At 43.8% G+C, this 27,964-nt stretch overlaps 2 protein-coding genes across 4 annotated transcripts in view; one reads left to right on the forward strand and one right to left on the reverse strand.

Moving 5' to 3' along the window:
* Positions 1–4,584, forward strand: part of ABCC10 (ATP binding cassette subfamily C member 10) — a 24,907-nt gene extending 20,323 nt beyond the window's left edge. For all 3 annotated transcript variants that reach the window (XM_033144510.1, XM_033144511.1, XM_033144509.1), the window contains exons 18-22: positions 249–502; positions 665–810; positions 1,292–1,389; positions 2,717–2,829; positions 3,857–4,584. In XM_033144510.1, the coding sequence (XP_033000401.1) occupies positions 249–502; positions 665–810; positions 1,292–1,389; positions 2,717–2,829; positions 3,857–3,992 (747 nt within the window). In that variant the 3' untranslated portion in view covers positions 3,993–4,584. The remainder of the gene's footprint in view (positions 1–248; positions 503–664; positions 811–1,291; positions 1,390–2,716; positions 2,830–3,856) is intronic.
* Positions 4,368–27,556, reverse strand: LOC117044635 (zinc finger protein 318-like). The gene is made up of 9 exons (XM_033145444.1): positions 27,359–27,556; positions 26,357–26,439; positions 26,240–26,266; positions 21,035–21,587; positions 16,472–17,893; positions 15,017–15,116; positions 14,462–14,719; positions 5,040–5,088; positions 4,368–4,474 (listed from the first exon to the last, which is right to left on the reverse strand). The coding sequence occupies exons 1-7, from the start codon at positions 27,554–27,556 to the stop codon at positions 14,487–14,489; spliced, it is 2,616 nt and encodes an 871-aa protein (XP_033001335.1). The 3' UTR covers positions 4,368–4,474; positions 5,040–5,088; positions 14,462–14,486.
* Between the last annotated feature and the right edge of the window lie 408 nt (positions 27,557–27,964).

A 27,964-nucleotide genomic window follows, 5' to 3' on the forward strand; every position in this document is an offset into this window, starting at 1 on the left:
CAGTAGAGTCCTATTCAGGGAATGAAGCCTCTTCCACCATCACTGAAGTCAACAGCAATGCTCAAATAGATTCAAAATGGCAGCCACTGTCACCTTTGCAACTGGCACAACAGTAAGCATTGTCACATTGGGGCCCTTGGATCTACACTGCTCACACTGCTGATCATGGTGGTGGCAAATCAAAAAGGACTTAGGTTAAGGAAGTATTGCTGCTTCATGATTGCTTACACCTTTTCTCTTCTTTCAAGGTTTCACCTGATTGGCCAAGTCGGGGTCACATTGAGTTTCAGCAAGTAGTGCTGGCCTATCGGCCTGACCTACCCAATGCCTTGGATGGGGTGACTTTCACAATCTACTCTGGGGAGAAAGTGGGGATAGTTGGGCGGACTGGATCTGGCAAGTCCACCCTCTTTTTGGCCCTTTTCCGTATGGTGGAGCTGAGAGCTGGCCGGATCCTCCTGGACAACATTGACAGCCATTCTGTAGGCTTGAAAGCACTGAGGTAGGTCAAGGAGTAAGCCACAATGGCAGCAGTGTCGCTGTTGCAGCAGCTTGAAAAGTCAATGTGATGGGGAGCAGCTGCCTCAGAATGTCGGGTTCAAATTAGTCCTGTTCGCCTCTAAGCTGTGCAGTCCAGCAAGCATTCCTCTGTCCTTCCTCTTAGGTCTAAGTTGGCCATAATCCCCCAGGATCCCTTTTTGTTCAGTGGGACAATCCGTGAGAACTTGGACCCTCGGGGGCAACACACAGATGCCGACTTGCTGCAAGTCCTGGAGCAATGCCATCTGCAGGCAGTGATTACAGAGATGGGTGAGTGCATTGTTTGGAGAACAGAAATGAATACTGGGTCAGAGTAGAAAGCGGAAGGAAAGTTCACTAAACACCTATGGGGTGAAGGTTGCTGGGAACCAGTGGAAGCTGTTGTGATTTAAAAATAAATAAATAGGGCCTCAGTAAAACCCTTAAAAGCAGTTTCCCTCATCTTTGGGTCACCAGATGTCGTTAGACTACAACTTCCAACATTTGAGCCAGCATGCCCAATGGCCAGGTGCGAAAGGGGTTATAAGGCAACTAAGTCTGGGCACCCAAGGCTGGGGGTGGTACTTTGAAGGAAGACTTCATAGCAGTGCAAGGCTTAGCTTAGAGGGTTTGTGATCTTTGTTTCTTGTTCCAATCTCAGTCCTTCTTGCCTACATTCAGGTCTTTCCTTTCTTGTTCATCTGAACTAGTGTTAAGTAGAGGCAAAGTTTTCAAACTTACATTAACTCCTCCACTCTCTTGCTCCTTGCAGGTGGGTTGGATTGTGAGCTGGGGGAGAGAGGAAAGAGTCTCTCCGTAGGACAGAGGCAGCTGGTTTGTTTAGCAAGGGCTCTCTTGACCCAGGCCAAGGTGAGTGATGTCTTCTCAAAGTGGGTTCCACAAAGATGCCAGATATTTTTTGTTTGTTTGGGACAACTGTGGGGAACGATCATACTGCAAGACTTGGAAGGTGTGAGGAGGATGTATTAGCTCAATCACAAAAAGGGAGAAACTGGATATAAATGTAGCATTCTCCCTGTGGGGAAAGGTGACATTGTTCGGGTCTTTTGAGTGGAGAAAAAAAAGTGATTGTGACTAAGGGGGAACACTATGAAGGGCCATAAAAGTATGTACAATGGTACCTTGGTTCCCGAACAGTTTAGTTGTCGAACAAATCAGCTCCCGAACGCCACAAACTCGGAAGTAAGTGTTCAGGTTTGCAAACGTTTTCTGACGCAGCTTCCATTTGAGTGCAGGAAGCTCCTGCAGCCAATTGGAAGCCATGCCTTGGTTTTCAAATGGTTTCGGGAGTAAAACAGACTCCTGGAAAGTATTAAGTTTGAGAACCAAGGTACCACTGTATGGTTTGGGGAAGTGGATAGAGAGAAAGGTTAGGCTTTTTCTTAAAACTCTAGAATTCAGTCACATATTGAGATAGATAGATAGATAGATAGATAGATAGATAGATAGATAGATAGATAGATGATAGATAGATAGATAGACAAAATACCATATTTCTCCACACTGTACAGAATTAATTTATGGAATTTGCTACCACAATATGTGGTGGTGGCCCCCAGGATAGCTGGCTACAAAACTCATTCCCCAAATGTTTATTGAAGCAGTGAGAGGGTGCTCACACTGTGATGAAAAATCAGTTTTATTCAATTTAGACAAATCAATGTACGACAGGACAGTTAGTGGCTAACAATTTATCAACTAAATGGCACCTCCAGGTTCAGAGGCAGTGTTTTATTTCTTTATTTAAAAGCATTTCTAAATTGCTTAATATTTTTAGAATCTAAAGAAGCACTGTCATACTTCTAGGAGGAGTACAAAGGTACAAAACCAGAGCAATATAATGACGCAGAGCTAAAAATGCTATACAAACATACTGACAGTACAGCATTCAGCCTTATGGATCAGGGAAATCTTGTGTAAAAAGATACAGCATTGTAGAGTCTAGGGGCAACAGTGGACAGTGTCCTTTTTCAGTTGCTGGGGGCCAAGCAACAGTGGAAAGGCCTCTTGCCTTCATGCCCCGTTTGTGGGCTTCCTAGCATGGCTCTCAAGTTCTTACAACAGTTAGATTCCACAGTGCCTGATTAAATTAAATGTGTTGTATGAATAAGCAGGACCAAGAGTTGTGTTCATCAGTGACACTTTTCTAAGTGTTTTCCTTTTGTCTCATTGACAGGTCCTGTGCATTGATGAAGCCACAGCAAGTGTGGATCAGAAGACAGACAGATTACTCCAACAGACCATCCGCCAGCGATTTGCAGACAAAACTGTACTGACTATAGCTCACAGGTGCCTTTTTGTTTCTCCTTTAGCCTCTGTTCTCCAGCTTCCAAGCAGCAACTCTCAGGGATCACAGAATCACCATGCCTCAACTCTATTTACCTAATACACTTTTGCTTGCACACCCAGCACTCTGAACAAGTGATAGCTACCCACAGTGCCTGGCAGATACAGGGATGTCACAACCTCATGCCTTTTGATTTACAAATCTGAAGTGCTTCAGGAAGTATTAATTAGCATCAGTGCTTGGATTATGGGAGGAAAGAGAGCCTTAATGAAATCCACAAGTCCTGCCCCTAGCTTTCCTTAATTTTAGTCAAATTATGTCCCACTGTTAGGTAGTTTGAATCCCATTTCATGCAGCAACAGACTTCATAGTAGTCAATTATCACTTAACATGGCTATCAATGTATTATTTACCTGGAGCGTTTTCCTGTTTTTTAGCCGAAAGGGCTCCCAGAGTGACTTACAGCAATCACTTGTAAGACAGCAAACAGTGGTGGTGTGTATACAACCTGACCTCTTCCATACAAATGTTGCAAAATACCCAGAAGAGCAGCTCTGCTTTTCATCTTAGTAAGAGATTGCACAGGGTTGCAGCCTGTATCTTGCAGCCCTTATATTATCAGTGAGTAACAAATAAGAAACCCGAGGCTTAGGTCTAGTTCTTACACACAGCAAACAAGCTAGCAAAGCTGTTTCAAAATTGCTTTGTTACACACATGCTTGAAGAAGCTTCTGCATCCAAAAATAAATAAATAAACTCATTGACACCTGAGATGCACAGAACCACAGTTGCAAGGGACCTCAACGGTCAGAAAGTCAAGGCAGAGAATATCACTTCTACAGCATCCCTTATAGGAAGAGTCTGGATGGCCACCTAACAGTTGTTAGGTGCCTATAGATTTACTACAGTAGCTGAAAGGAAGTACTCTTTTGCCCACTTTGAGGTACTGTAATAAAAGAGAGAGCAGCACTTTTCAGTTCTCTGCTCTTTCCAAAATAAGGGCTTACCCTGCTGCTGTGTTTATTTCAGGTTGAACACTATCCTGGACTCGGACCGAGTGCTGGTGATGCATGCTGGGAAGGTGGCGGAGCTTGATTCCCCTGCCGTTCTCAGTCAGAAGCCAGACTCCCTGTTTCAGCATCTTCTGCACAGTGGGCAGCAGTGACCTCCCTGCAGAGACACAAACACTGGACAATTGGTACCTCATGATTGGGAAAGTTCCCCTCTGCAATGTGGGCCCCTTTCCTGATAGCTGCAGCTTAATGAAAGATGCACTCCACACACGGCTGACAGTCCAGCTTACAAATTGAGAACAGGTGACAGAACATTCTCTGTCCAGTAATGCCAAGGGTTGCTGTTGGATCACTCAACATCAAGAACACTGTGTGAGACCCTGGAGAGCTTGCTACAAGGCCATGTGGGCAGTATAAGGCAGCTGAGCATTTAACACTCTGTCCTTTCCCTGTCCTGACTTTATTAAAGACATCCCCACCCTGTCCCAAGTGGTGTGGCCTACCTTGGTCACAGAACTTGCTTGGCCAGCCACTTTGGCAACTGAATTGCCAGGGTTGGCAGCAAGTCCCATGGCTACAGTCTGGCATCCTCACACATTGTTTGCAGTATTCCTCTTCCCAGCCTGTGCCACACCTACAAAAAGAATACAGGAGGGTCAGAACAAGAAAACAACCATATCACAAGTAGCAAAAATAGGGAAAGGGGTGGGCAGCGCCATAGGGCATTAGCTTTGCACTAACAGTCACAGTCTCAATTCTTGACGATGCTGGGGGCGGAGGAGTTTCTCTTGCATAATGTAGACAAGCGCCTCTCATAATAATGCAAGAGTTCTTGCAGAAAGCAATAGGAGGCAGGTGAGAAGCATTTAAGTGGGTGGAGCCAAGCATGGGGCAAAAGGGAGCTGTGGGGAAGAGGCAGAATTTGGGGTGGGGCTTTTGCGCATCAATCAACCGGGAATGCCTGTGTAATTCTTGCTTTGGGACAGTGAGAAAGGCAACTCCATTGAATAGATATGTGGATAGAAGCACAGCAGGGATTAGTGGGGCCGGGATACAGGGAAGCACACCCCTGTTGTTTTTAAATAAAAATAAGAATTTTGAATGAGCTTCTTCAAAGGAAGTAAACTCAATAAACAATATTCAAAACTTGAGTCCACATCTCCTTTCCTTCATGCAGCAGTACATAAAGTCAACCATACCAAATTCTACTGCAGTCTCTGTTCCTGTTGTCATCAGGTGTGGAAATCTCTCTCTAAAGAGAAAAAAAACCCTCTGCAGAACACTCTGTTAGTGTTCATGTATGAAACAAAGGGAGACCATTTCCCTAGGATGATGTCTTGTTGTATTTTATCCTTGGCCAACCTAAACTTGGTACATAAGCATTTCAGAGCTCTGGTACTTTTTTCAGTATGGAAGCAAAGATGTCATTTGACAGAAACTCCTTGTTCCAACAAGTGAATGAGGTGATGAGGCTTTCTGTTTTGTTTTTTTAAAGTTAGGTCAGCATAGAAGCCACAGTGAGGAAAACAATCAAACAGAGGCTGGATACCCCCCCCCCCTTTTATGGGGTTCCTGTTTGCCATTAACAATTGAAATTGAATTGTGATTGGTGCACATTATGTATTTCTCCACTTTCCCAGATGAAGAGGCATGCTCTCTTCCACCAGCTGCAAAATGGCTGTATCTACAACTCAAACACCTGCTAACTTTGTTTGACCCTGACACACTCCTCAGAAACCCCTGCCCTATGAGTAAACTTATGGGTTCTGAACAATATCCTAAGCCAAAAGTAGCCATACATCAAACCTCAAAACACAACAACCAGCACTGGCATGTGCTGGTGTTGGAAAGCTCTACATACAATATTATGTCATATTATTTGGCCCTGCTCCAAAGCCAGTTTATTGACAAAGGTAATCAGTAACACAAACATGATCTTGGTGACTCATTTGAAATCGAAATATGTCAATGTCCTATCAAACTATATCCCTGTCCTTCAGAACTTGTCAGAGGGATAGTATAACTGGCTAAGGGCTCTATCTAACACAATAATGGAAGGAGAGGGCTTTTGGAAGTTTGTGCCCAATAATCAGTTGGCTTACTGCATAGTCAGAAGTTCAGCAAAGCGATAAAAGTTCCTGCAGCAGACAAAGTACTGGATGTTGTTTTACTTGGTAAACACAAAACGTACTATGCAGGCACTCAATACAGTTGCTTCAAGAAGGCTTCTCTCTCCGAGCCTTGAGAGGGTTTTCAGCCTTCACGCCCTCCAGTCTTTGCTTAAAGTTCTCAGCAAGTCGAAATTCCAAAGTTGCCAAAGTCCTGCAACTTCAGTCTTCTGTTGCTTCTTCGCAAGTCTTTCCAACTCTCCCCAACATCCCTTCATGATTCTCCACCACCACCACAATATTCTGTAATTACAACTTCTGATATAGACCTGCACTGCATGCCAGTCTGCACAGCAGCAGAGATCAGTTAGTTACGAGTACTCTGCATCTGCAGGGAGGGGGTCCTTTTCTACCAACCTATGGAGAATTAACTCATGACTTTAAAAGGTCCACCTGACCCACTATCATACAAAGGACAAAATACATGACTTGGCTAGCAACTTGAGGTGACCTTCTGTAAGCACAATAAATATGCAAAGCTTTCAGATATATGGAGTCCATATGAGGATCTATTTGCTTCAATGAATGAACCTGGGATTGATCTGGATGACCAGGTGTTCCCCCTCCCTCAAAAAACTACACACAGAAAGTAGGGTTTTGTTTTATTATGGTTTATTACATCTTGTTTGATTGCATTCCCCATTTCTCTTAAAAATATATTTATACAATTACAAATAAAAAGGGCAGGAAGCTGAAATCCAAAAAGCTCCCGGACCAAGAAGAAACACTGCTACCAAGTTTAAGAGCTAAGCACAAGAAGCAAACATCAGTGGGAAATGAGCACAGAGGTCTGCGATTCCTTCACTCCATGATATTCTTTGCTTTATGAATGGCTATTTCTCTCTTCATTTCTTTCCATCCTATTTCCCAACTAAAATTGTGCTGCATGTGGCTGGGGTCCAACACTTCGTACTACGTCCTCTGTATACTACTTAGAGGTGACTGCAGATTAAGTGGCATATAAATTGTTAAAATACAGTTTTGTATTGATGAATGACAGATCAGGGGTAGAAACTTACAGAAAGCTTTCCACTGGCTTAGGGCAGGGGTCAGCAAGGTTTATCTCGCCTGGGCTGGTTACTCCAGCGGAGATCCCTCAGTGCCCGCGATTTCGGGCATCTGCGTCTGCACAGGCGTGATTTCCGGCATCAGCATCTGTGCAGACACCATTTCCGGTGTCTGCATAGACACGATTTCCAGCGCCGCAGAAGCAAGTCCCTGTGCTGCGCTGCTTTAGTGCAGCGCATGGGGACCAAGTGGGCGGCTCAGTTCAGGGGCAGCTCATGGACTTGTTAAACGACCCCTGTGGGCTGCTTGTGGCCCATGGGCCTTAGGTTGCCAACCCCACAAGCATTCCATCAGCTTGTATTGGGACATACGCCGAAGACCATTGTATTACAGAGTTACGTGTGATGCTCTGCAAACTTTCCCTTTGGATGTCTTCAGAGGTGCACAGGCCTGGACCTAGCACTTGCAAGAAGTTAAGACTAGCACAGCTTTGTAGAGTAGAGATCAGTAAGAGTTAATCACTGCTTGCTAGAATCAGCACTTATTACAGAAAGGCTATCTGACCAATGGTGGGAGATATGGGACCATGTGTCCTTTGGAGGTCTGGCAAGCTGGATCCTCACACATTGACCCAGTGCTGAATAGAGTAGCAGGTGAAGATCTTCATCGTCACATCCCTTTATAGTCCACCATTTGTTCTGACTGTTCTGACCTTGCAGACAGGGTCATGGGAAGATGACATCAAGCACAGGTGACCAAGTGTCATCAGCACTCCCAGATATTATACAACGTGCAAGCCCAGTTATGGGAATCTCAGTGCAGACCTGTAAGGATTCAACCCATTGTTTGCCCCAAAAGGGAAAGTGATTCTCCAACCATAGATGGAGCTGTAACATATCCATTTCCTCTTGCTTTGTTCCTTATTTAACTCAGCCTGTAAATAAAGCTTGTTAAAGAGTGACTTTAGTGGTCTTCATTGCCCATCTTTGGCAGAACACATCACAAGCATTTCTGCTTGCCTGACAAAAAGAGCTGCCCTCCCTTCCTGTGTGCTGTTCTGGGAGTTCCCCTAACTCCCCCACCTCCGTCAATTTGGGGGGCAAAGGGAGGGAAGGGGAACTTAATGCACCAGCAGGAACCTTGCACTGTCTCCTGCTAGCAGGAGAACTACATGGTTGAATGTCCTCCTCAAAGGGGTCCATTCTTCTGCCATAGGACTATAACTTTTTCAGTCTTCCTGGATCTCACAGTGCCTGCAGGGATCTCTGCCCTCCAGAAAGACAGTTCAGCCTGCTTCAGAACTGAGCCAGACTTGGCTTGACCAGTTTGCTTCCATTCTGTTCCATGGCTCTCCTGTAGACCCTATGTTCACAGCAAAAATTATTCCCCCCAAATGTGAATTGAACAACTCAGCGCCTTCCAGAACAAGTTAACGCCATGGGTGGACAACCAACCATTGGCCAAGTGCAGAAACACCACCCAAGATTTTGGAGCTGAATTGCTACTGGATTGGTACTCCATTCCAGCCTCATAAAGATTCAGAAAGTGTTATCAGACTCAAAGTCTACAGTAATTTTGCAACATCCTTCCATTATCTTTTGCATCTTGCCTCTACCTCAATTGATTAACTAAAAGTCAAACACCTCTGTGCATATCTCCTTCCAAAGCGCACTCATCTGGCAAGGAATGGATTCAGCAGCATGTTAATGTGAAATCTCATACCATATTTGATGCACCTCCTGAGTAGAACCATGCTTTTACTAAACACATATTCCAAGAGTTTCATGTATTAGGATTAAATTATGTTATCAATGCATCTTGGCAGATTTACCCAGTGACTCACACAGGTCTTTTCCAAGACAGAAATGATGTTTATTGAGCACACCGAATCAAAATATACACATCCATTACAAAAATGAGGAATAGCTCAGCAAATTATGTGCCTGCCAACATATTCATATCAAGGAGAGGATCAAGAAACCAATGTCCCCTCCTTTGAGACCTCTTAAAGGCAAGTAACACTTTAACTAAATATCCATGACACATCAGAAAGTGGCAACATACTGTTGTTTTTTCATTGGCATCACCTCGCTTTTTGTGTAACATCCAGCCTGATTGAGAACTCAAAAGAGGACTGTAAAAGCAAGAGGGATTTCCCCCTTGCTGCGATACCTGTGGCTGCCTGCTTCTCTGGAGGTAGCTGAGCAATCCAGCTTTGCTCTTGCTTTGCTCTCACTCAACCACAAACTGAACCCTAGCCCAAGGAGGTGTGACTGAGTCAGGACCCAGTTAGTGGGCAGCACACAAGAACTGGAGAAACCTGGAGTTTCACAGCAAATACAGGATTGGTTGGGGCCATCAGTTAGAAACACCTCTCTTCCATGCAAATGGCTGTGTCCTGATGACTTCTGATTGGCTAATGTTGCCAATCACAAGGAAACTCCTGGTGAGGGAAGAATGTCCTCTCAGGCTATTTTCAATGGAAATTGCTAAAAGCTCATTCTCCAAGAGAAGGAATTGCTTGAAAAAACTGTGAGCTGGAGATCAAAGTGGAACCTAGCAGCACACAGTGATTGCTGACTGGATGCATGCACATACACCTTGCAGTCAGTAAAGATAGAGACTGAAAATCAACTCCAGTGAGACTGATCATCATGGTCAATGCTGGGGGCAGGGTAAAGATGTAGAAAGTTATGGTTTTTAAAAAAATGACTTAGTTTTTTTCTCCATTTGAGCAATGTAAGAAAGGATATAAAGACCCCCACCCTCACCAGAGCACAGTCTCATTTCAAAGTAATTCAGTATCATGTAAATATTTCCCAAGTCAAATAAAAGTGTCCTTCCATAAATCTTCATGAGCTGTAGGCGGTCTGTAGACATGTTCTGTTGTCAAAGCTTACAAAAAAACCAAAACTATGTCGTATATTTGATTTAGCATTGTTCCTCAGGTCTTGAAATTGTTGTCACCTTTTCTATTAAAATTAAGTCCCAAGCTTGCATAAACCACACTTCAAACAGGTCAGTTTGAAGTTACCTAGTGTCTACCAAAGGTAAGCTGTGCTGCCACGATAAGGCAGATAGGAAGATCCATTTGAGGTCCTGGGCATCCGCAGCAATAATGGAGAGAAGAGCAATCTTGGAGTTCAAAAGTATCACCTTTAGAAGTGCCTTCATTCTAGATTGCTGGAAAAGAGAAGCCCTTCTTTTGGTTGTTTGAGAATATGGACATTGACCTTTTACTTATTTGAGTATGGACTCTCAACATTAGAATCTGAACTCCTTTTTTGAATTGCTAGTAGCTGTCTTCTTTCAATCACATTTCTCCTTACTGCAATCCATTCTGTCTCCTATACCTTCAAACACCTAGGAACCCATGCACAACTGCTACCCCCAAACTGAACATTTAGCCCTCCAGATGATGAACTACAACTGCCATAATCTCTTATCATTGCCCATGCTGGCTGGGGCTGATGGCAAGGCTAACATCACCTGGAAGGCTACAAGTTTCACATCCATGGGTTACATCTCAATTACCAGGCATACCATATGTTTCGGTCTTCTATCTATTCTACATATACTTGCCAGAATCATTCATGACTATGGTACTTTAAATTCTGCAGTTTCCATTTACACACTAATTATTAACTTGTTTCACTCTGTAATTACAAAACCCCTTTCCAGCACTTTTATCTAAATGTATAATGGCAAGGGAGAAATGAGAGAATGCTGCAGGACCCCAAAGCATATTTGGTAAGGGGTCAAGCAATCATCCCTAACACCACCATCTGGAGTCAGCTCCAACTCAAGAGGGTCTAACCAGAAGGCTGCCATGGTTGAAAGCCCCTGAAACATCAACAGTGTTTTGAGACAGACATTTTGCAATGTTTTCCTGTTTCCTGTGGTTTTTTTCAGGGCATCCACACCATCTTGTCATCCTTTTGCAAACATCCCACAATATTTCTTCCTTTCATCCACAAAAAAACTATGTATGAATGTCTCTTTGCTCTTTTACCCTTTACGATTATTTGGCTATGGTTTTGATTTGGGTAAATGACAATTCCAGAAAGCTATCCTTTAATCACAGCTCTTTTCTTCTGCTCTCACCTGATCACACCATCCATGCAATTTTGTCTCTTTTCATTACTGCCAGGCATGTTATTAGTTTTATAATGTTGCAGAGATCTCTTTACTGAAGACCTTCGCACAATGTATATGGAGAAATTCCTGCAGCTTTATTTATTTTTTTGCAAAATTGCAATTTAAGGTTTCCAGCAATTCTGTTAGCACTTTATAATGAATGGTCATAATAAATGTTCCAGCTTTTAATAAAAGGAGGTATTTGCCAGCTACATTGTGTGCATGTGTCATTGTACAGAAGACATAGGCTGTTTTTCAATCACACAATACAAATTACATTGCAATTAGAAATGAAGTACAGTCAGAAAGGGAGAACTGAATGTGGCCAATCAGAATGTCAAAGTTCTGAAATACCAGCATTCCAATTTTATTTTTTTTAAGTACATGCAGGTCCATGAAATACATGCATTCATGGTCAGGAAACATGAGTGGAAAAGGGAAATTATAGGAATGATGATGGATGTGGTGCAAAGGGTGAAATGTTGTTCCAAACACGATCCACTCACTGGCATAGAGTAGAAATAGTGTGATCAAATAAAATGAACACACAAGTTTGACATGGTATGGATGGTAACTTTTAGTTCCACAGTCTCAAAATGAATAACAATGTCCTTGTTCACAAAAAGCCTTGCCTCTGGAAGCACATCAATATAATCAACAGGGTCACACTTCCCCATCTTTCAGCAAATCCAAGTTAAGAATTATACCAAATACTTTCAATTCATAAAATAAAAATCTCCATTCTACTCTATCAAATGCCTCTTTCTCCACTGCTTTTTCTATAAGTACTTTTTATTGGTTTTCATATATGTATAACAAAATGTAACTAGACAAATAAACATAATCATAACACCCCTCCCCGCAATCTGTCCAGATATCTGATAAGTATTCATGTCCCTATACTATTTGTCCCTCTTCATTTTTCTGCAGGATTCTCCGATGTTAATCTTTCAGGGTTGCAGGCGAGCATCCGTCCACAATGAGGTCATCTTCTCCAACTATCAAGAAGTATACATGGTCACAACATCTAGATTTGTAATGATGAAGCAAATAACTTATTTTGTAGACTCCTTTCACTAGTACACGCAGGTTCCACTACTGGAACACTTGTTATAAAAAATCTGAGTTATACCCAAACTGCTGATTCAGATATCTGAACAGCTGGAGTTTGCCCAGTTCCTTGCTTGTTCATGCTCTGCTTGTTGCTAGCAGCCATTTTGAGCAGAAACCATGGAGGGACGGATAGAGATTAGACAAATCAGGGAGCAAGAGAGACTGAACAAATCAGCTTTTCTTTTGTTTGGTTTTGCCGATTGGCTGTGGCAGCTTCAGGCATAAACCAGGGAGGGATCAAGATTGGACAAATCACAAATTAAAAATGTTCCCATAGGAAGTAATGAAAATCGTCAGCTTTGTCATGTGAATTCTGACCTAACAAATGATTTTCTTGTTTAGAGGATGGCATTGCACTGGGAAAGCAGGACTTGCGTGTATATGAAATACATGGCCATCAGATGGCATAAAAGGCATGTTTTTTTACTTTCCTTTCAGTATAGGTTATTTTCTCAGCTATAGATAATCTCCAAACATTTTTATATTATATTTTTATACCACTGCTTCTATAGGCCTGGCAGGTAAGTAGAAGCAAAAGCTAAATGGATTTTTAAAAGCTTGCTCCTCAGCTGTTCCAGTTGCCTGCTCTCTTGTCTTCTGAGCTACTCCTCTAGGCAGGCTGAGCCTGGCAGCAGTACACCTGTTGCCAGAAGAAGCCAGTTTCCTAGGTAGACATTGATAGTATCTAATTGGCAAGTTTCAAATAGGTACACATTGTAAGCACAGGAAACCATGAGGTAAAGTCATAATTATGCTAGACAAAGTGGAAAACAGATGCCTATAAGAGTAACTCACTGTCAAGATATGGATTTTTCTGTGACCAGGTTGTTACAGATCAGTGGAAAAACCAGATTGTTCGTACACAAAATCCTATATAAAATGTATATTTTCAAAAACACAAATCTATACATATTTTTTAGGATTGCAAAATTCACTGTGCACAATAATTTGTTTTAGAAAATTTCTGTTGTTGGCTAAGCAAATGTTAAAATATATTATTTTGCAATTGTATCTTTCTGATTATATAATGTAGCAATTTGAGTAATCTATACATGTACTTCTAATTATACAATTAGAGCCCTAGAATGCACAATGGCAAAATCATTAACAGCTGAAATCAGATTATAAAAGGCTTTCTGTACCAAACATTTTGATATAATACAATTTGCTGATCGCAAAATCCAATATTTTTATTGGTATAATTATGCTTGTTTATATTTTAAGCATTTTACCCTGATATTCAGCCACAAAAAGCTTCTAGAATAATGACAGCACAATAAGACCGCAGCCCAAAACACCTTACTGAGAATGGTAAGGTAAAGGACTCCTGGATGGTTAAGTCCACTCAAAGGTGACTATGGGGTTGTGGCGCTCATCTCACTTCAAGCCGAGGGAGCCGGCATTTGTTCACAGACAGCTTTCTGGATCATGTGGCCAGCATGATTAAACTACTTGTGGAGCAACAGAACACCATGATGGAAGCCAGAGCACATGGAACCACCATTTAACTTACCGCTGCAGTGGTACCTATTTATCTACTTGCACTGGTGTGCTTTCGAAATGCTAGGTTGGCAGAAGCTGGGACAGAGCAACGGGAGCTCACCCCGCCGGGCGGATTCAAACCACTGACCTTCCGATCAGCAGGCCCAAGAGGCCCAGTGGTTTAGACCACAGCGCCATTTGTAATTAACAATTGTTTGAATACTTGGAATGGCTGCAACAGTAACATTTTATTGCTTTTGCCTTCTATGATGCAAATTCCTCGTAACAATGTTTTCGTCTTGCGAGGCAGCCCCATAGACAAATTCGTCTTGCGGGGCAGCCTTCCGCTAGACGAATGCCTTCATCTAGCGAGTTTTTTGTCTTGCGAGGCATTCGTCTAGCGGGGCACCACTGTATCTTACTTTCTATTTCTGTGAATTTGGTGTTGTTATATTGTATCGGCATTTAATTTAAACCAAAGACCCAAGAGACAAAACTTCTTAACAACTATTTTACTTTCCTTTAGACATATAACAGTATTTCACAACATAGGACTCATAAAATAGGAAGTTAATTGAAGACTTCCTGGTTTATTAGCTTGTACAAAGAAAGAAGCGAAGGGGATACATGAGTGGGCAAAAGGCTCGTTTATATCCAGGCTAATTAAGTAATTATTATCTGAACTCATCCGGTGAGTGCACCTGTTATTTTACCTGGATTGAGTTGCAAGTTATCTCCTCATTTTTTTCCATTTTCTGACGAGTCTTTATTTTCAGAAGACTGCTTCCGAGCTTTCTCAAAAATGTTAATCCCCAGGATCTGAGCTACCTTGTCAAGTTCAGATTGTTTTTTCTCTGCCGCATCAGAATGCATCTGCAGCTGAGCAACTTCATTTGCTATCTTCTCTCGTAGTAGGCTCACTTCCACCAGCAAGGGATCCTCTGCCTTACGCATCTTCCTCGACATCTCCCCTAAGCCAGTCAAAGTGGTGGAGTGGGAAGCATAAGAAAATAAAAAATACATGCAAAATTATTTTGGGTAATCAATTATAAGGTACCATTTTGGTATACCCAAAATCCAGAAGCCATGTTTGCATTACTGTATGCAGAACTGACAGTTAGTTACTTGCAATGATTTGGGTTGCACCCTAATTAATTCCCTGTTTAGGATACCAGTAATACCCTGAGATAAAAACAAATTCTGCAATGTCCAGCATCATCAGTAAAAAGGATTGTAGGGGAAAAGGAAGCATAAAATGAGTGCAGTACCTTCCTGTTTTGTAAGTCTGTTTAACTCAACTGTCAGATAATGCAGTTTCTTCTGTCGTGCTTCTTGTTCAGCCTTCAATTTTCCACTTTCCTCCAATACCTGCAAAGGTTGTGAAGGGAAGGAAGGTATTAAAAATCCCTCTTTCATGGATTACAACCAAACTAAAACTACAATCACTGAAAGGAAAATAATATTTTCATCTCATGCTTGCGAACTCAGCCTGTGATTCATTGTACCTACTTCCTAACATACTAAATGCCACTAAACATGAAACATACTAAAACTTAAAAAGGTAAAGGGACCCGACCATTAGGTCCAGTCGTGTCCGACTCTGGGGTTGCGGCGCTCATCTCGCATTACTGGCCAAGGAAGCCGGCGTACAGCTTCCGGGTCATGTGGCCAGCATGACAAAGCTGCTTCTGGCAAACTAGAGCAGCACATGGAAACGCCGTTTACCTTCCTGCCGGAGCAGTACCTATTTATCTACTTGCACTTTGACGTGCTTTCGAACTGCTAGGTGGGCAGGAGCTGGAACTGAGCAGCGGGAGCTCACCCCGTCACGGGGATTTGAACCGCTGACCTTCTGATCAGCAAGCCCTAGGCTCTGTGGTTTAACCCACAGCGCCACCCGCATCCCATACTAAAACTTACTCAAACTTAATAGCTTAAATGCATGCAGGTCCTGCTTTCTGAACAAAATGCGTTCCTAGGAAATTGTATGTTCACATAATGAGCTTATGATTTCCATTATTTCCTATGGGGACACTTCTATTTCGTAATTTGATCTCTCCCCCTCCTTTCCTGGTTTCTGCCCAAAATGGCTGCTGCTGACCAGCAAAACATGAAGTAGGCAAACTCCATCTGCTTGGGTATCTGAATCTGCTGTTTCTGTAGTGAGGTCTGGGTATAATTATTCGTGTTTTGCTGAGATTTCAGTTACCAAGTGTTCCAATAGCAGGACCTGCATGTAGATTGTATCCTTAAAGAGAGACTGTTTAAGACCTTAGGGTGAAGGGCAGGTAATAAACAACAACAACAATTAACAAGGTGTGTCTTGCCACAGTACCATAAAACAGCCGTTAGATAGCTCAAGACATTAGAGGTACATCCTGTTCAAAAAAAACTATAATCCAATGTCAAAAAAGTGCAGGAAAAAGTTAAAATAAAATTGTACTGTATGTGCTTTGAACTTCTGTAAAATGACAGACCTTAAATCCAAGAATGTAATCTTAAATAAGGAATCAATTCTGCACTTGGTTTCACATTTCATTATGTGCCAGGAAAATATGTGCAGTAGAAAAAGTATTATATATTTTTAAACTATAAGGCATTCAGAAGTCTATAAGGATACTATACACTTCTCAATAGCAGCAACTACACTGCTGCTATGTGGAAAAGGAAATGTGGTAGAAGGGGGGGAGAGATACATTTGATTGTAAGATAAACATTCTCACCTTTTGTTTCTGAGCAGCTCGATTTCTATCATCAAATATTTTTTCCTTAGCGCCTTTGTGGGTAGGCTGAGGAGGCATTTTGGAACTAGGAGCAGAGGAAGGGGTTTGAACATACATAGATTGACTTCTTTTGATACCGTAAGTCCTTCGTGTTGTGGAAACTGTCGGAATAACTTTGAGGTTGGAAAATGAAGGATTTGGTGGCACTGTTGGATTACCATGCTCAGGTTCATTTGAAATTTCAGGACCAGCCTGCTGGGGAGGAGCAGGAGGAGCAGACATGGCCCAGCCAGCTGCTGCATAAGTGAAACACTGTCCATATGGATTATAGCCAGGAGGAGGCATTGTGGGAGGTGGATAGTTTGGTGGCAGATGAGTTGCACCAAATGGTAAAAAGGATGGAATGCTATACTGGGGATTTATGGGAGGAGGAAACATATAAGGAAAACAAGGTGGGGCAGACGGAATTGGAGCTGCCATGGGAACAACTTGCTGTTGTGGGAAATGATAATCTTGCCCTGCAGTTTTGCTTTTAGTGTGCTTAGAATGTGAAGCAGGAGACATCTCTTTAGATGGTGGGAAAGAAGCAGGAGGAGAGGGAGAGTGGGTCGACCTTGACTCTGGAGAATGAGTCTCATTTTGACTGCAGTGCCTTTCCTTAGACTCCCTAGATTTTTCCCTAGGTTTACGAGAAGCCGATGAATGACGATCAGGGGAACGAGAGGCTTTCTTCCCATGGAGTCGTTCCTGAGTGCGGGCAGCAAGCTTACCAATTTCAGCCACCCCAATGTCAAGACCAATAGTTTTAAGCAAGTCATAAATTTTCTCATGCTCTGGTCTGGATTCTTCTAAAGTGTCTGATTTTACAGGTGGACTAGCAGGAGGAGAGTTTATTTTCTTCCTTCCGTGTTCTTTATCACCACTCAATGTTATCCTTTGAATAAAAACTGAGTCACCCCCATTATCACCATAAAGAAACTTCTCTTCATCCTCAACATCATCAAGGAAGCTGTTCCTTCTCTTCTCTTGAGCGCTGGTAGAATCTGTTTTCATACCCAGAATGCGTGAAAAGCCATTCCCATCCTGGCTGGCTCTTTCATGAGGAAGCAAAAAGTCACTGTGCTGGTCTTCAGGCTCTGAAGTGGACTCATGACACTCTCTCCGATTCAAAAAGCTCCCCAAATTTTGTTTATAATAGGAAATGTTTTGTTTTTGGCCAGAATGCAGCTTCCAATTATGCACATCACCTTCAGAAGTCGTATTTGCAGGTTCCACAGGTACATTTTTATTGAACAGTTTGAGGAATTTCACCACCTCAGTTGAAAAAGAAGCAATGCTGTTGGTTGTCTGGGGAAAAGAAGGATGATCTGAAAGAAGAGGGGACTCTTTGAGAGAGGCAGAACTGCTAGAAAAGACTTCAGGCTAAAAAGAAAGAAATTGCCATTTGTTACTACATTTGCAAGGAGGCTAATCACTTTCCCAATCTATTAAGACAGACAATCTATTAAGACAGACATAACTTTAATATAAAGGGTTTATAGTCAGTAGTTGAAAACACTAACTGAAAACTGTAAGACAAAAAGTGGGATTGAAAGAAACAAAATAGTTCCAAAATACCACGCTATTATTTCTGCATAAGACGGCCATTTTGATTAAGGCTGGGCCATACTTTAAGAACGTGAGAACAGTCTGCTGGATCCAGCCAGTGGGCCACCTAGCCCAGAATCCTGTTCTCATAGTGGCCAAATAGAAGCCCAAGGGAAGCCCACAAGGAAGAGCTGAGCGCAACAGCCCTCTGCCCGCCTGCAGTTTCCAGCAACTGGTATTCAGAAGCATACCACGTCCAACACAACAGTTCACAACAGTGAAGGCAGAGCATATCCATTACAGTTAGTAGCCACTGATAGCCATAACCTCTGTGAATTTGCCAATCCTCTTTTAAAGTCACCCATTAGCAGCTCTTACTGCCTCTTGTGGGCAGGAATTCCACAGTTAAACTTTCTTTTGTCTGTCTTGAATCTTCCAACATTCAGCTTCCTTGGATGTCCACAAGTTCTATTATTATGAGACAGAGAAAACTTTTCTCTAGCTACTTTCTCCATGCTGTGCATAATTTTATACACTTTTGTCATGTTGTCACTTTCACTGCCCACAATCAACACTCCTGCTTGATCATCTTTAATAGGGCACTGGAAGAGAAAGTGACGGATTATCCCCCACTAAAGGCCAACCCTGCTTGCAACACTGCTCTAATGAGCCATTAAACTGCCATTACAACGAGGTAAGGTTTGTCACCTTGATAACCTTGGTAAGAGCTGTGCAATTCCTGCCCCTACTCAAGCCAACCCTCATTGAGAGTGAGGGCAATGAGAGGGCTTTGTTTGCCCTCAATAACACTGTCATTTAGCCAAAGCTGATGGGCTATGCATTACCATGACAATCATTCTGTGATGCCTGATTTGCTGAGATTACACAGCAGTAATAGGGGAGAAGAAAACCCATGTCAAATCAGTAACTGAGGAGCAACACAGTGGCTGTGGACAGGGACAAACATATGTAATTCAATACCTTTGGAGATTTGAGATCAACATTTTCCACCAAACCCAAAGTGGTTTTGCAACAAAACATTCACAAGCAAGCACTATGTGCAGCTCTGGTTATGGCAGCTACAAAAAGAAAATTCCCACAGGCATATTGTTACTATTATCAGAAATGATCTGATTTTTTCCTTATGTTGAAACCCTGAGATAGAGAGAGCGGGATGCCAAAAAGGTTCTTGCCACATCATAGTTGGCACATTTTGAAAAGCATTATTTATTTACAGTATTTAGTATTGAAACCACCTGCCAAGGTGCTCTCTCTCCACAGCTACATAACAGAAAAACAATCCAGTCATGATAGTATGAAATGGCACCTGTTCAGAGCATTCCATACCAATTTGAGAGACTGTTTGCAGTCTAATCCAACTAGGTAATTCTAGTATTAAGATTCTTGTATTAGGTTCAAGAGGGTTAAAAAAATGCACAACATGGTAAATGTACTGCATAAAATGCCAATTCTTCAAATCCAGCCTACACACAGATGGGAATAATAGTACCCTTATTTTGTTTACATTCAACCCAGTGCAGGTACCATTTAATAGGTAAAGGTAAAGGTACCCCTGACCATTAGATCCAGTCGTGGACTCTGGGGCTGTGGTGCTCATCTCGCTCTATAGGCTGAGGGATCCGGTGTTTGTCCGCAGACAGCTTCTGGGTCATGTGGCCAGCATGACTAAGCCACTTCTGGCGAACCAGAGCAGTGCACGGAAACATCGTTTACCTTCCCGCCGGAGCGATACCTATTTATCTACTTGCACTTTGACGTGCTTTTGAACTGCTAGGTGGGCAGGAGCTGGGACCGAACAACAGGAGCTCACCCTGTCGCGGGGATTTAAACCGCCGGCCTTCTGATTGGCAAGCCCTAGGCTCAGTGGTTTAGACCACAGTGCCACCTGTGTCCATTAAATAGTTCAAAACAAATCCCAGATGTACCATTCCAAAAACCACCTTAATTTGGTGGTCTTGACTATTCTGATTTTTCTACTGTAGAGGTAAAAAACCCATCATGTCCAGATTAATAATAATAACAACAACAACAATAATTTATTATTTGTACCTCAGCCACTCTGGGCATCGTCCATCATATATATAGAAACATAGTAAAACATTAAACCTTAAAAAAGCTTCCCTATACAGGGCTGCCTTCAGATGTCAAGGTGTTAAAACACTTCTGGCACCTTGCCTTAGGTTCTATCTATAGGAGAAAAACATTACACATATACAATTTGGAGGCTCTTCTGTGTGGTAGCATCACAGCTACAGAATGCACTGCCAAGGATGGCGAATCTGGTGCTCAAACCAGGTAAAAATATTTTTGTCACCCAGGCACTGCAAATTATTATATTATCTAGCTGAATAGTTCTGCTATTCTCAACTTTATTGTATTCTCGGTTATGTTTTAGATTGTAGTACAGGTGGTGATCACCTTGCACCTGTCCACCTGACATGTGACCACCAAGACATGCACCACTTTGGAAGGGGGCAAAACGGGCTTATGCACAATTGCTGGCATGCACAATGACCTGGAATGCAACCTCCACACTAACGGGAAATCACCTGTATTTAAATTCCTATGTATACTGCCTGGAAATCTGTTTCTGGAAAGCTTAGGGTTGTTGTTGTTTTTTTAAAGTAAGAATTTTGATTATGTGTGAATTTTAAAGCTATATGAATAAGCTGAATGAAAACTTTTGAAACGTAGAATTGCTCGTGAAGTGGGATGCTCTAAATACCAAAACTAGTAAAATGTCCTCATTCCAAGAAAAATGGGATCCAATATGCTGATTATCCTATGAGTTATACCAAACAAACTCCACAACTGTGAGGGGAGCCTGGATATTATTCTGAGGGTATTTGTTCCAGAATTAACAGAGTAACTTAAATAATAAATATTAAGATTCAATAAAAGAGCAGTAAAAAGTGTAAAGGACAGTTTAACCAGAGAGAGAAATACATGCCAAACCTGTACAGAAGGATTACTGCTGTGTTTCTTCAGGATAGATTTTTTGGGCATTGCTGGTATTTCATTAGGTCTATACAGATATTTAAGTTCAGGGTCTTGACTGACATTTCTGCTCAGCTCCTCCTCTTTGCTTGTTCTCCCAGCATATTCAAGTATACGTAAATCCACATCGTGGAATGGCAGGGTTGGGCTCCTACTAGGATCTTGCTTGCAGAAGTTCCACGTCCCAGGCAAGAAACCCTCAGGCTCTATGCCTATCTCAAGCAGTCTGTCGTCTGTGTCATGCAGAGGAAGTTCTAGGTCTTGCCCTGTATCCTCTGATGGCTTCCCAAGTAGCATATTATACCTATCCGTTTCGCTTGGGAGATATTGTAGATGGTTATAGCTGGTGCTATAGTTTGATTGATGGAGGAAATCATCTCTAAAGCGATAATCCTCATTTTGTCCTGTTTTGAAAGGACTAGAAGGAGTTTCCTTGCTCAAGGAATATCGCTCAATGCTTTGAGGGCGTGGAAGGCCACTTCTAAATATTGGACCATCAGCCAAGTCATCCCTAGTAAGAGAGGTACAGAACAAAATCAGCAACTTGAAATAAACCCCCCTGAACTCCAGCTGGCATAAAGTGCCCTACGTATGACAACTCAATATTTCTTGAATTGAACCCAAGATGGCTGGTTCTGAAGATTTTATATACTCAGCAATAACTTCACCCCTCAACAGTCCAAACTATGCTGCAGTGAGCGAAATAATTCATCTCAGAAGTCTTGTTATTTATGAGCATAGGAGACATGCAAGAAGAACAGAAGGAAATAGCCCAAACCTGAGAGCACTCAGGTTCCAGTTTGTCTATTTATCTTACACAGAAGGCCTGCATACAATTATTTTATTGTGGATTTGAACAACATACATTTAGGGTTGTGTTTAGCTTTTTTAGATGGTCTCATAAAAAAACAAGAACACAAATATCTTGCTGGCTATCTAGGGGGAAAGTAAGCAACAGAACATTTTGGTATTTTTTACAGTAGTAGAATTTCCCCTTTCATCAGCAACAACATTGTAATTCCAAATTCCAAAGTTTCTCACCCTCCACTCCTCAAATAATTTCCTTCACATACTGTTTTCTGCAAGTTACTTTAGCAAAACAAAAAAACCCCTCAGAATTTCTACTGAAAATAACTTTCACGCATGTTTTTAAATGAGGATTGCTGAAAGCATTGAACCTAAATACATGTTTTCAGCACACTCAGCCTGCTGAACGCTTTCCCAACAATAATTTTGAAGAGATCTTCATGTACCTAACATGTCAAAAACAGTATGAAGCAAAATATCAAAATATGGAAGACAACTTCCTTATCAGTTCAAAGCAGTGTTCAAAATTAGCCATGTACCAGGCGCATTTTGCACCTGGCTTTTGACCACTTGCAACCAAGCCTGGGCACCAGGATAGCACCTGACATCTGGGGATCATTGGATCTGGGCTGTTTTCACACACTAATACCACATCCTGTAAAATTTTATCAGTTACATTTTATCTGCACAATCAGAATGAATTTTTGGAACCAAATTGCTTTTTCTGTGCAGCCTAAGCAGGAACAGTCCCCAATAAGAAAAAGAGGTCAGTTTAGGTCAATATATATGTATGTGGACTATCCCTGAATCAAGTGACTTTTCTTCTTTCAGTTCTCAAAGCTTTTAACCTAGCTCAAGGTAGTCAGATGCTTAACTCAGAATCAATCATGGACAGTCCATCAATTGAAAACTAAGACTGTCTTGCCCCAAAATGGCAACTAGGCACTCCATTTTGACAACAGCAACCTTGGTTTAAGGAACCATTTGGGAGCCTAGCTTATATATCTAATTTTCTAACACTGCAGGAGAATAAGATAGATAATGGCAAACTGGATTCAACTGAAAAAAATTGTCCATCAAGGCACAGGGCTATACCAGCTCAAGATATTATAAGCCCTTAATTCGTTCCGCAAGTCTTTTCGTTTTGCGGAAATTTCGTCTTGCAAAGCACGGTTTCCCATAGGAATGCACTGAAATTTAATTAATGCGTTCCTATGGGGGGGAAAGTCGGGGCTTGTTGCCGGCAGCAGCAGGGGGGGATTGGGCCTGGCTGGGCCCAGCCAGAGCCTCCTGCCGCCTGCACCGAGCCAGCGGGGAGAGCGAGCGGTGAGGGTGAGCGGGGAGAGGAGGTGCGCGCCGAGGCTTTCCTGGCGGTGCCAAGAGACCCCGAGCGAGGCGCGTGAGGGGCAGGAAAGAGGCGGCGGCGCGGAGCGGCTTCTTTGGGCCCAGCGGAAGCCCGAGCCCGCCCGCCTCCCCTCCAGCAGGTACAGCACCTCTTCCTCCTACAGGTTCAGCTTGGCAGGGCTGTGCTCCTGCTCGCCTTTGGCGCTGTTCATGGTTCCCTGCGCCGGTCCGGAGCGCCCTCGCCCGCCGCCCCCTCTTCGCCTCGCCTCTCCCGTCCGCGGCACGTCTGGGCTGAGGTGCTGCTGCTGGGCAGGCAAGCACGCCAAGGAGATGCGTGCCGAGGCAAGGCGAAGAAGCAGCGGGGCTGTGGCCCTGGCCACCAGCAGCGGCAGCTGCTTCAGCAGCATGCAGAGCTTTCCTGGCGGTGGGAGAGACCCCGAGCGAGGCGGCGGCGCAGAGCGGCTTCTTTTCCTTGGAAGGAAGTCTCCGCGGGCCTGCACCGAGGGGGAGAGCGAGCAGCGAGCGGCGAGGGCGAGTGGGGAGGGTTCTTCTTACAGTAAAGTGGTACCGCGCAAGACGAATGCCTCGTCTTGCGAAGCACTGCCATAGAGAAATTCTCTTGCGAGTCAACTAAAAAAATCGCAAAACCCTTTCGTCTTGCGAGTTTTTCGTTGTGCGAGGCATTCGTCTTGCGGGGTACCACTGTAATTTGTATTTTTCTTATCACCATGACAGAGCTGTATTATCTTTAAAATCACTTTAACAGTACTCGGTTAGCAGAGACACTAAGCAATGTGCCCAGCAATAATACTGGCCAAAGTTTATTGAACAAACCAAACTCCAGCACAGGGCTGTCTTAAGCATATGTGGCGCAGGTCTGCAAAGATCTGCCCAACGCCCTCCCACCAAGTTGGCCAGAGTTGTCATCCTTTTTTTAGTGGGCGGAACCCCAAAGTTGCTGACCTTTTTAAAGGAAAGGTTCTCTAGAGTTATGGGGTGCCTGGTTGGCAAAAAGAGGCAAAGCTGCTCGCTCTCTTTCTCTCTCTCAGGGAGCTGCTGCCAGCATGCTTCAAGTCCCAAAGTCGGACTGAAGTGGAGAAACGCACGGGAAAGGCGAGCAGCGGTGACCCTTTGGCCCACCTGTCCCTTCCGCCACCCAGGGCAACATGAGGAAGGGCTGTTTGTCTGCTGCTGCTGCTTCCAGTGTCAGAGAAGGAGTGAAGGGATGCTGCTGAAGCCGAGGCGGGGAAGGCGCGCCGAGGAGGCAGCTCACTTGTAGTCCCGCTGCGCTCTGAGTGGATGCCGCTCAATGCCTTTTCTGCTCACTGCTGTTGCTGCTGCCTCTTGTCCTCCTCCTCCTCGTCTGATTGCCCTCCCGCTCTGTCTCCAGCTCCCGGAAGAGCCCGTCGCAGTGCTCCGACCGACGGGCGGGCTCTTCCCCGGAATCAACTCTCGATCCCCGGACTCTTGGCTTGGCGCCCAGGTGCCCTGCACCCCTAGCGCCTATGGGTAAGACAGCCCTGCCCAGCAGAATGAAAGAAGTTTTGCCTTTTGACAGGCCTTGTTGACAGCAGTCTTAGATTCAGTGAAACAGCCACAAGAAAATTCACTCACAGCTAAACAGCTTACCAAAGCAGCTACTATCTCAGTAAAGATCATGCCAATCTCCCTGGTCGCAACTTACCCCCTCTTGTGTAGATGACTTACTGACATAATTAGCCCTTAAATTACACACTGAATGATCTCTGCTGTTATACTTCCATATTCTACATACTAACAACAAACTAATAATGGATCCTTCTGTAGCCAAAATGACCATCCAAACATTAAGAGGGGGCTATATTTTGGCTCAGGGAATTCCCAAGATTTGCAGATGCATAAAAAATATTTTCAAAAACTCTAAGGAGTGACGTAAGGAAATAACCAACCCAAGGAAAACTGAGTAAGCTCTGTCAACATGGAATATTGGGTGAGTGTTGGGAGCAAAAACACAGGACACTGGTGGGGGAGCGAAGAGGAATGGAATGGAATAACTGAAAGAAGCCTGATCAGCAGCACTCTATGTGGCAACATTTTCTTGTGGGTCCGATTTGGGTCTTCCTTATTCTAGTGTTGATATAGCTTTCACACTTTCACACTGAAGAGTGAAACTTCCCGTTGCTTCTACTTCTAGAAGAGGCTCTAGAAGTAAAAGCAACAGGGAAGTTTCATTCTTCAGTGTGAAAGTGTTTTACAACTTCTGTCATTCATGCAATTATCTTTCCTAAATATAAACTTTTTCATGTATATGTCTGTATATATAACCCTATTCTAAACAGAAACCTGCTGTTGGGGATCTGCAGAAGAATTTTCACCCCTAAAAATGGATTAGGAAAACATGATGTTTGGCAGTGAAAGCAAATTATAATACAGATCTTCACACTGTTTCTGCACCTGCAGGAACATGTGAGTTTAAAATAGCAGCTAAATTTTCATGAGGTGACAAGAAATTTACTAAAAGGGTTTTCATCATTTTGTTTTTCAACTGGGGTTCATTTTTAGAAAAGAAGTTGTTTCAGTTCCACATCTACTCTCACAGCTTCCTCAGAATCCACTGAAGACAAAACTGGCAGAAAAATTCAAAGAAGTAGATGTAAAAACTAATCATTTCAATCAAACAAAAGGGTTTCAAAACTGAGCTATGTAATTTTTATCCATCTCCATCCTGCTCTTATTTGTGAAAAGGCTGTATGAAATTAAATGGAGACACGTTTTCAATACCTCTCTTTAATTCCTAACATTTTTAATCCGTATCAAGGGAGGTATTAAAAAATATGTCTATAAGAGAGCTAAATATGTTTGTCCTATATGTTTGTCCTATATGTTCCCAACATGTCCTATACATTTCCCACAACATCTTACATTACATTTTTTTACATTACCCATGGGGTTTTACATTACCCATGGGACAAGAACCAAGAAAGATAACCAAGAAGGATAATTATGAGAGACTGGCCTTCAGAGAAGTCTTACCTGTTCACATCACTCAAACTTGGAGAGTGAGAGCGTTTGTCCGGAGAGTGAGAGCGTTTGTCCGGAGAGTGAGAGCGTTTGTCCGAAGAGCGAGAGCGTTTGCCCGGAGAGCGAGAGCGTTTGCCCGGAGAGTGAGAGCGTTTGCCCGGAGAGCGAGAACGCTTGCCCGGAGAGCGAGAGCGCTTGTCTGGAGAGCGTCTCTACAATTAAAATAACAATACATCAGAATCCTCATAGCCAAGTTACTATGGGGGAGGGGGTTCATTATGCTATTTAAGAAATAAGCCAATTTTAATGCAGTATGCAAATTTTACTACAATTGATGTGGATTTGAAAAACACTACATGCATCTAATGTTTATAATCTGCAGTGAAGACATATAATATGTACAACTCGTAAGGCTGCCGCGCGCGAACAGCAGACAGACGGGGCAGCTTGGGAGTCATGGGGTGGGGGGGAGAGTGTCACCCCCCCCTCCAGGCTGGAACCAGAGGTGTACTGCCCCCACCTTGCTCCGCCTCTGCCTGGTGTGCTCTGGTCCATGGGGTCACAAAAGAGTCGGACACGACTAAACAACATGCCTTAGCAGCCATCCTACTTTTCAAATTCATTCAATGATCCACGAACCTTTGGTGAAAATAAAGCTCCTCCCCACCACAAGCCAAGTCTACAGGTCTTTGGATCTCCTTCGCATCACCCCAGAGCCAAGGCTGGGATCGCAGGTAAGATTGCTTAGGGATGCTCAAGGTTGCTGGGCCCACGCCCATAAATGTGGGCCATGATGTTTTATATAACTAAGTTGGGGGCAGGAAAACGGCAGGCTATTCCGGTAAGTTTGGCCGAACTGCGAGAGGCAGTGAAGGATAGGCCTGCCTGGCGTGCTCTGGTCCATGGGGTCACGAAGAGTCGGACACGACTGAACGACTGAACAACAATTCCGGTAAGTGGCAGTTAGGTGCGAGAGATGGGGGATGTTCCTTGGAGAAGGCACTGAGGCGAGCGGGCGGCCGTTACCCCAGGACGTTGGGGAGCCGGAGGCGGCCTAAATTCGCTCAGGCCGGGCCAGTTTCCCAACCCGCAACCCCCTCAGCCTCCGCCGCCGCCACGGGGAGAGCGTACCCGACTACTTCGGCGCGAAGAGCGTCCGTTGGAGCGCGAGCGGTACCGGCGGCGGCTCCGCGGAGAACGAGAGCGCGAACGAGAGCGCGAACGCGAGCGGTGCGATTTGCGGTCTCGAGCCGAACTGGAGCTGGATCTGCTGGTTTTGGACCGGCTGGAAGACGGCTTGCTCGAACGGCTGCTGCTGGCGCGGTGCATCACGACCACAGCAGCGCCTCCGCCGCCAAGGCCGCTCTCGCCAACTCCCTTCCCAGCGCCCCCCCACCCGGTCTGCGCATGCATCAACTTCCCCCGCCCCCAACTCCTCGCGCGCGCACGTAGCACCGGACGCAAACGCTGCTTGCGCGGGGGGTGGGCGGGCGGCGGAGACGCTTCCTTCCGACGTCCTTACAAAATGGCGGCGGCGGCGGAACTCGAGTCACCGTGACCTTTGCGCCCGCCTGGGGCTGTAAGGCATCCTCCCAGACGCTAGAGGCCGCTGGTGGGCAAAGAAATATATCAATGGACGCCGTCCGGCATGGTAACTAAGAATTCATAGAGAGAGAAAACGTGTAGAACAATATACCCCGAGTTTCCTGTTCTCCTTTTGCTGTGTTCTGTATTCAA

This window comes from Lacerta agilis, chromosome 3 (assembly GCF_009819535.1).
Source record: "Lacerta agilis isolate rLacAgi1 chromosome 3, rLacAgi1.pri, whole genome shotgun sequence".
NCBI classification, from domain to species: Eukaryota; Metazoa; Chordata; class Lepidosauria; order Squamata; family Lacertidae; genus Lacerta; species Lacerta agilis.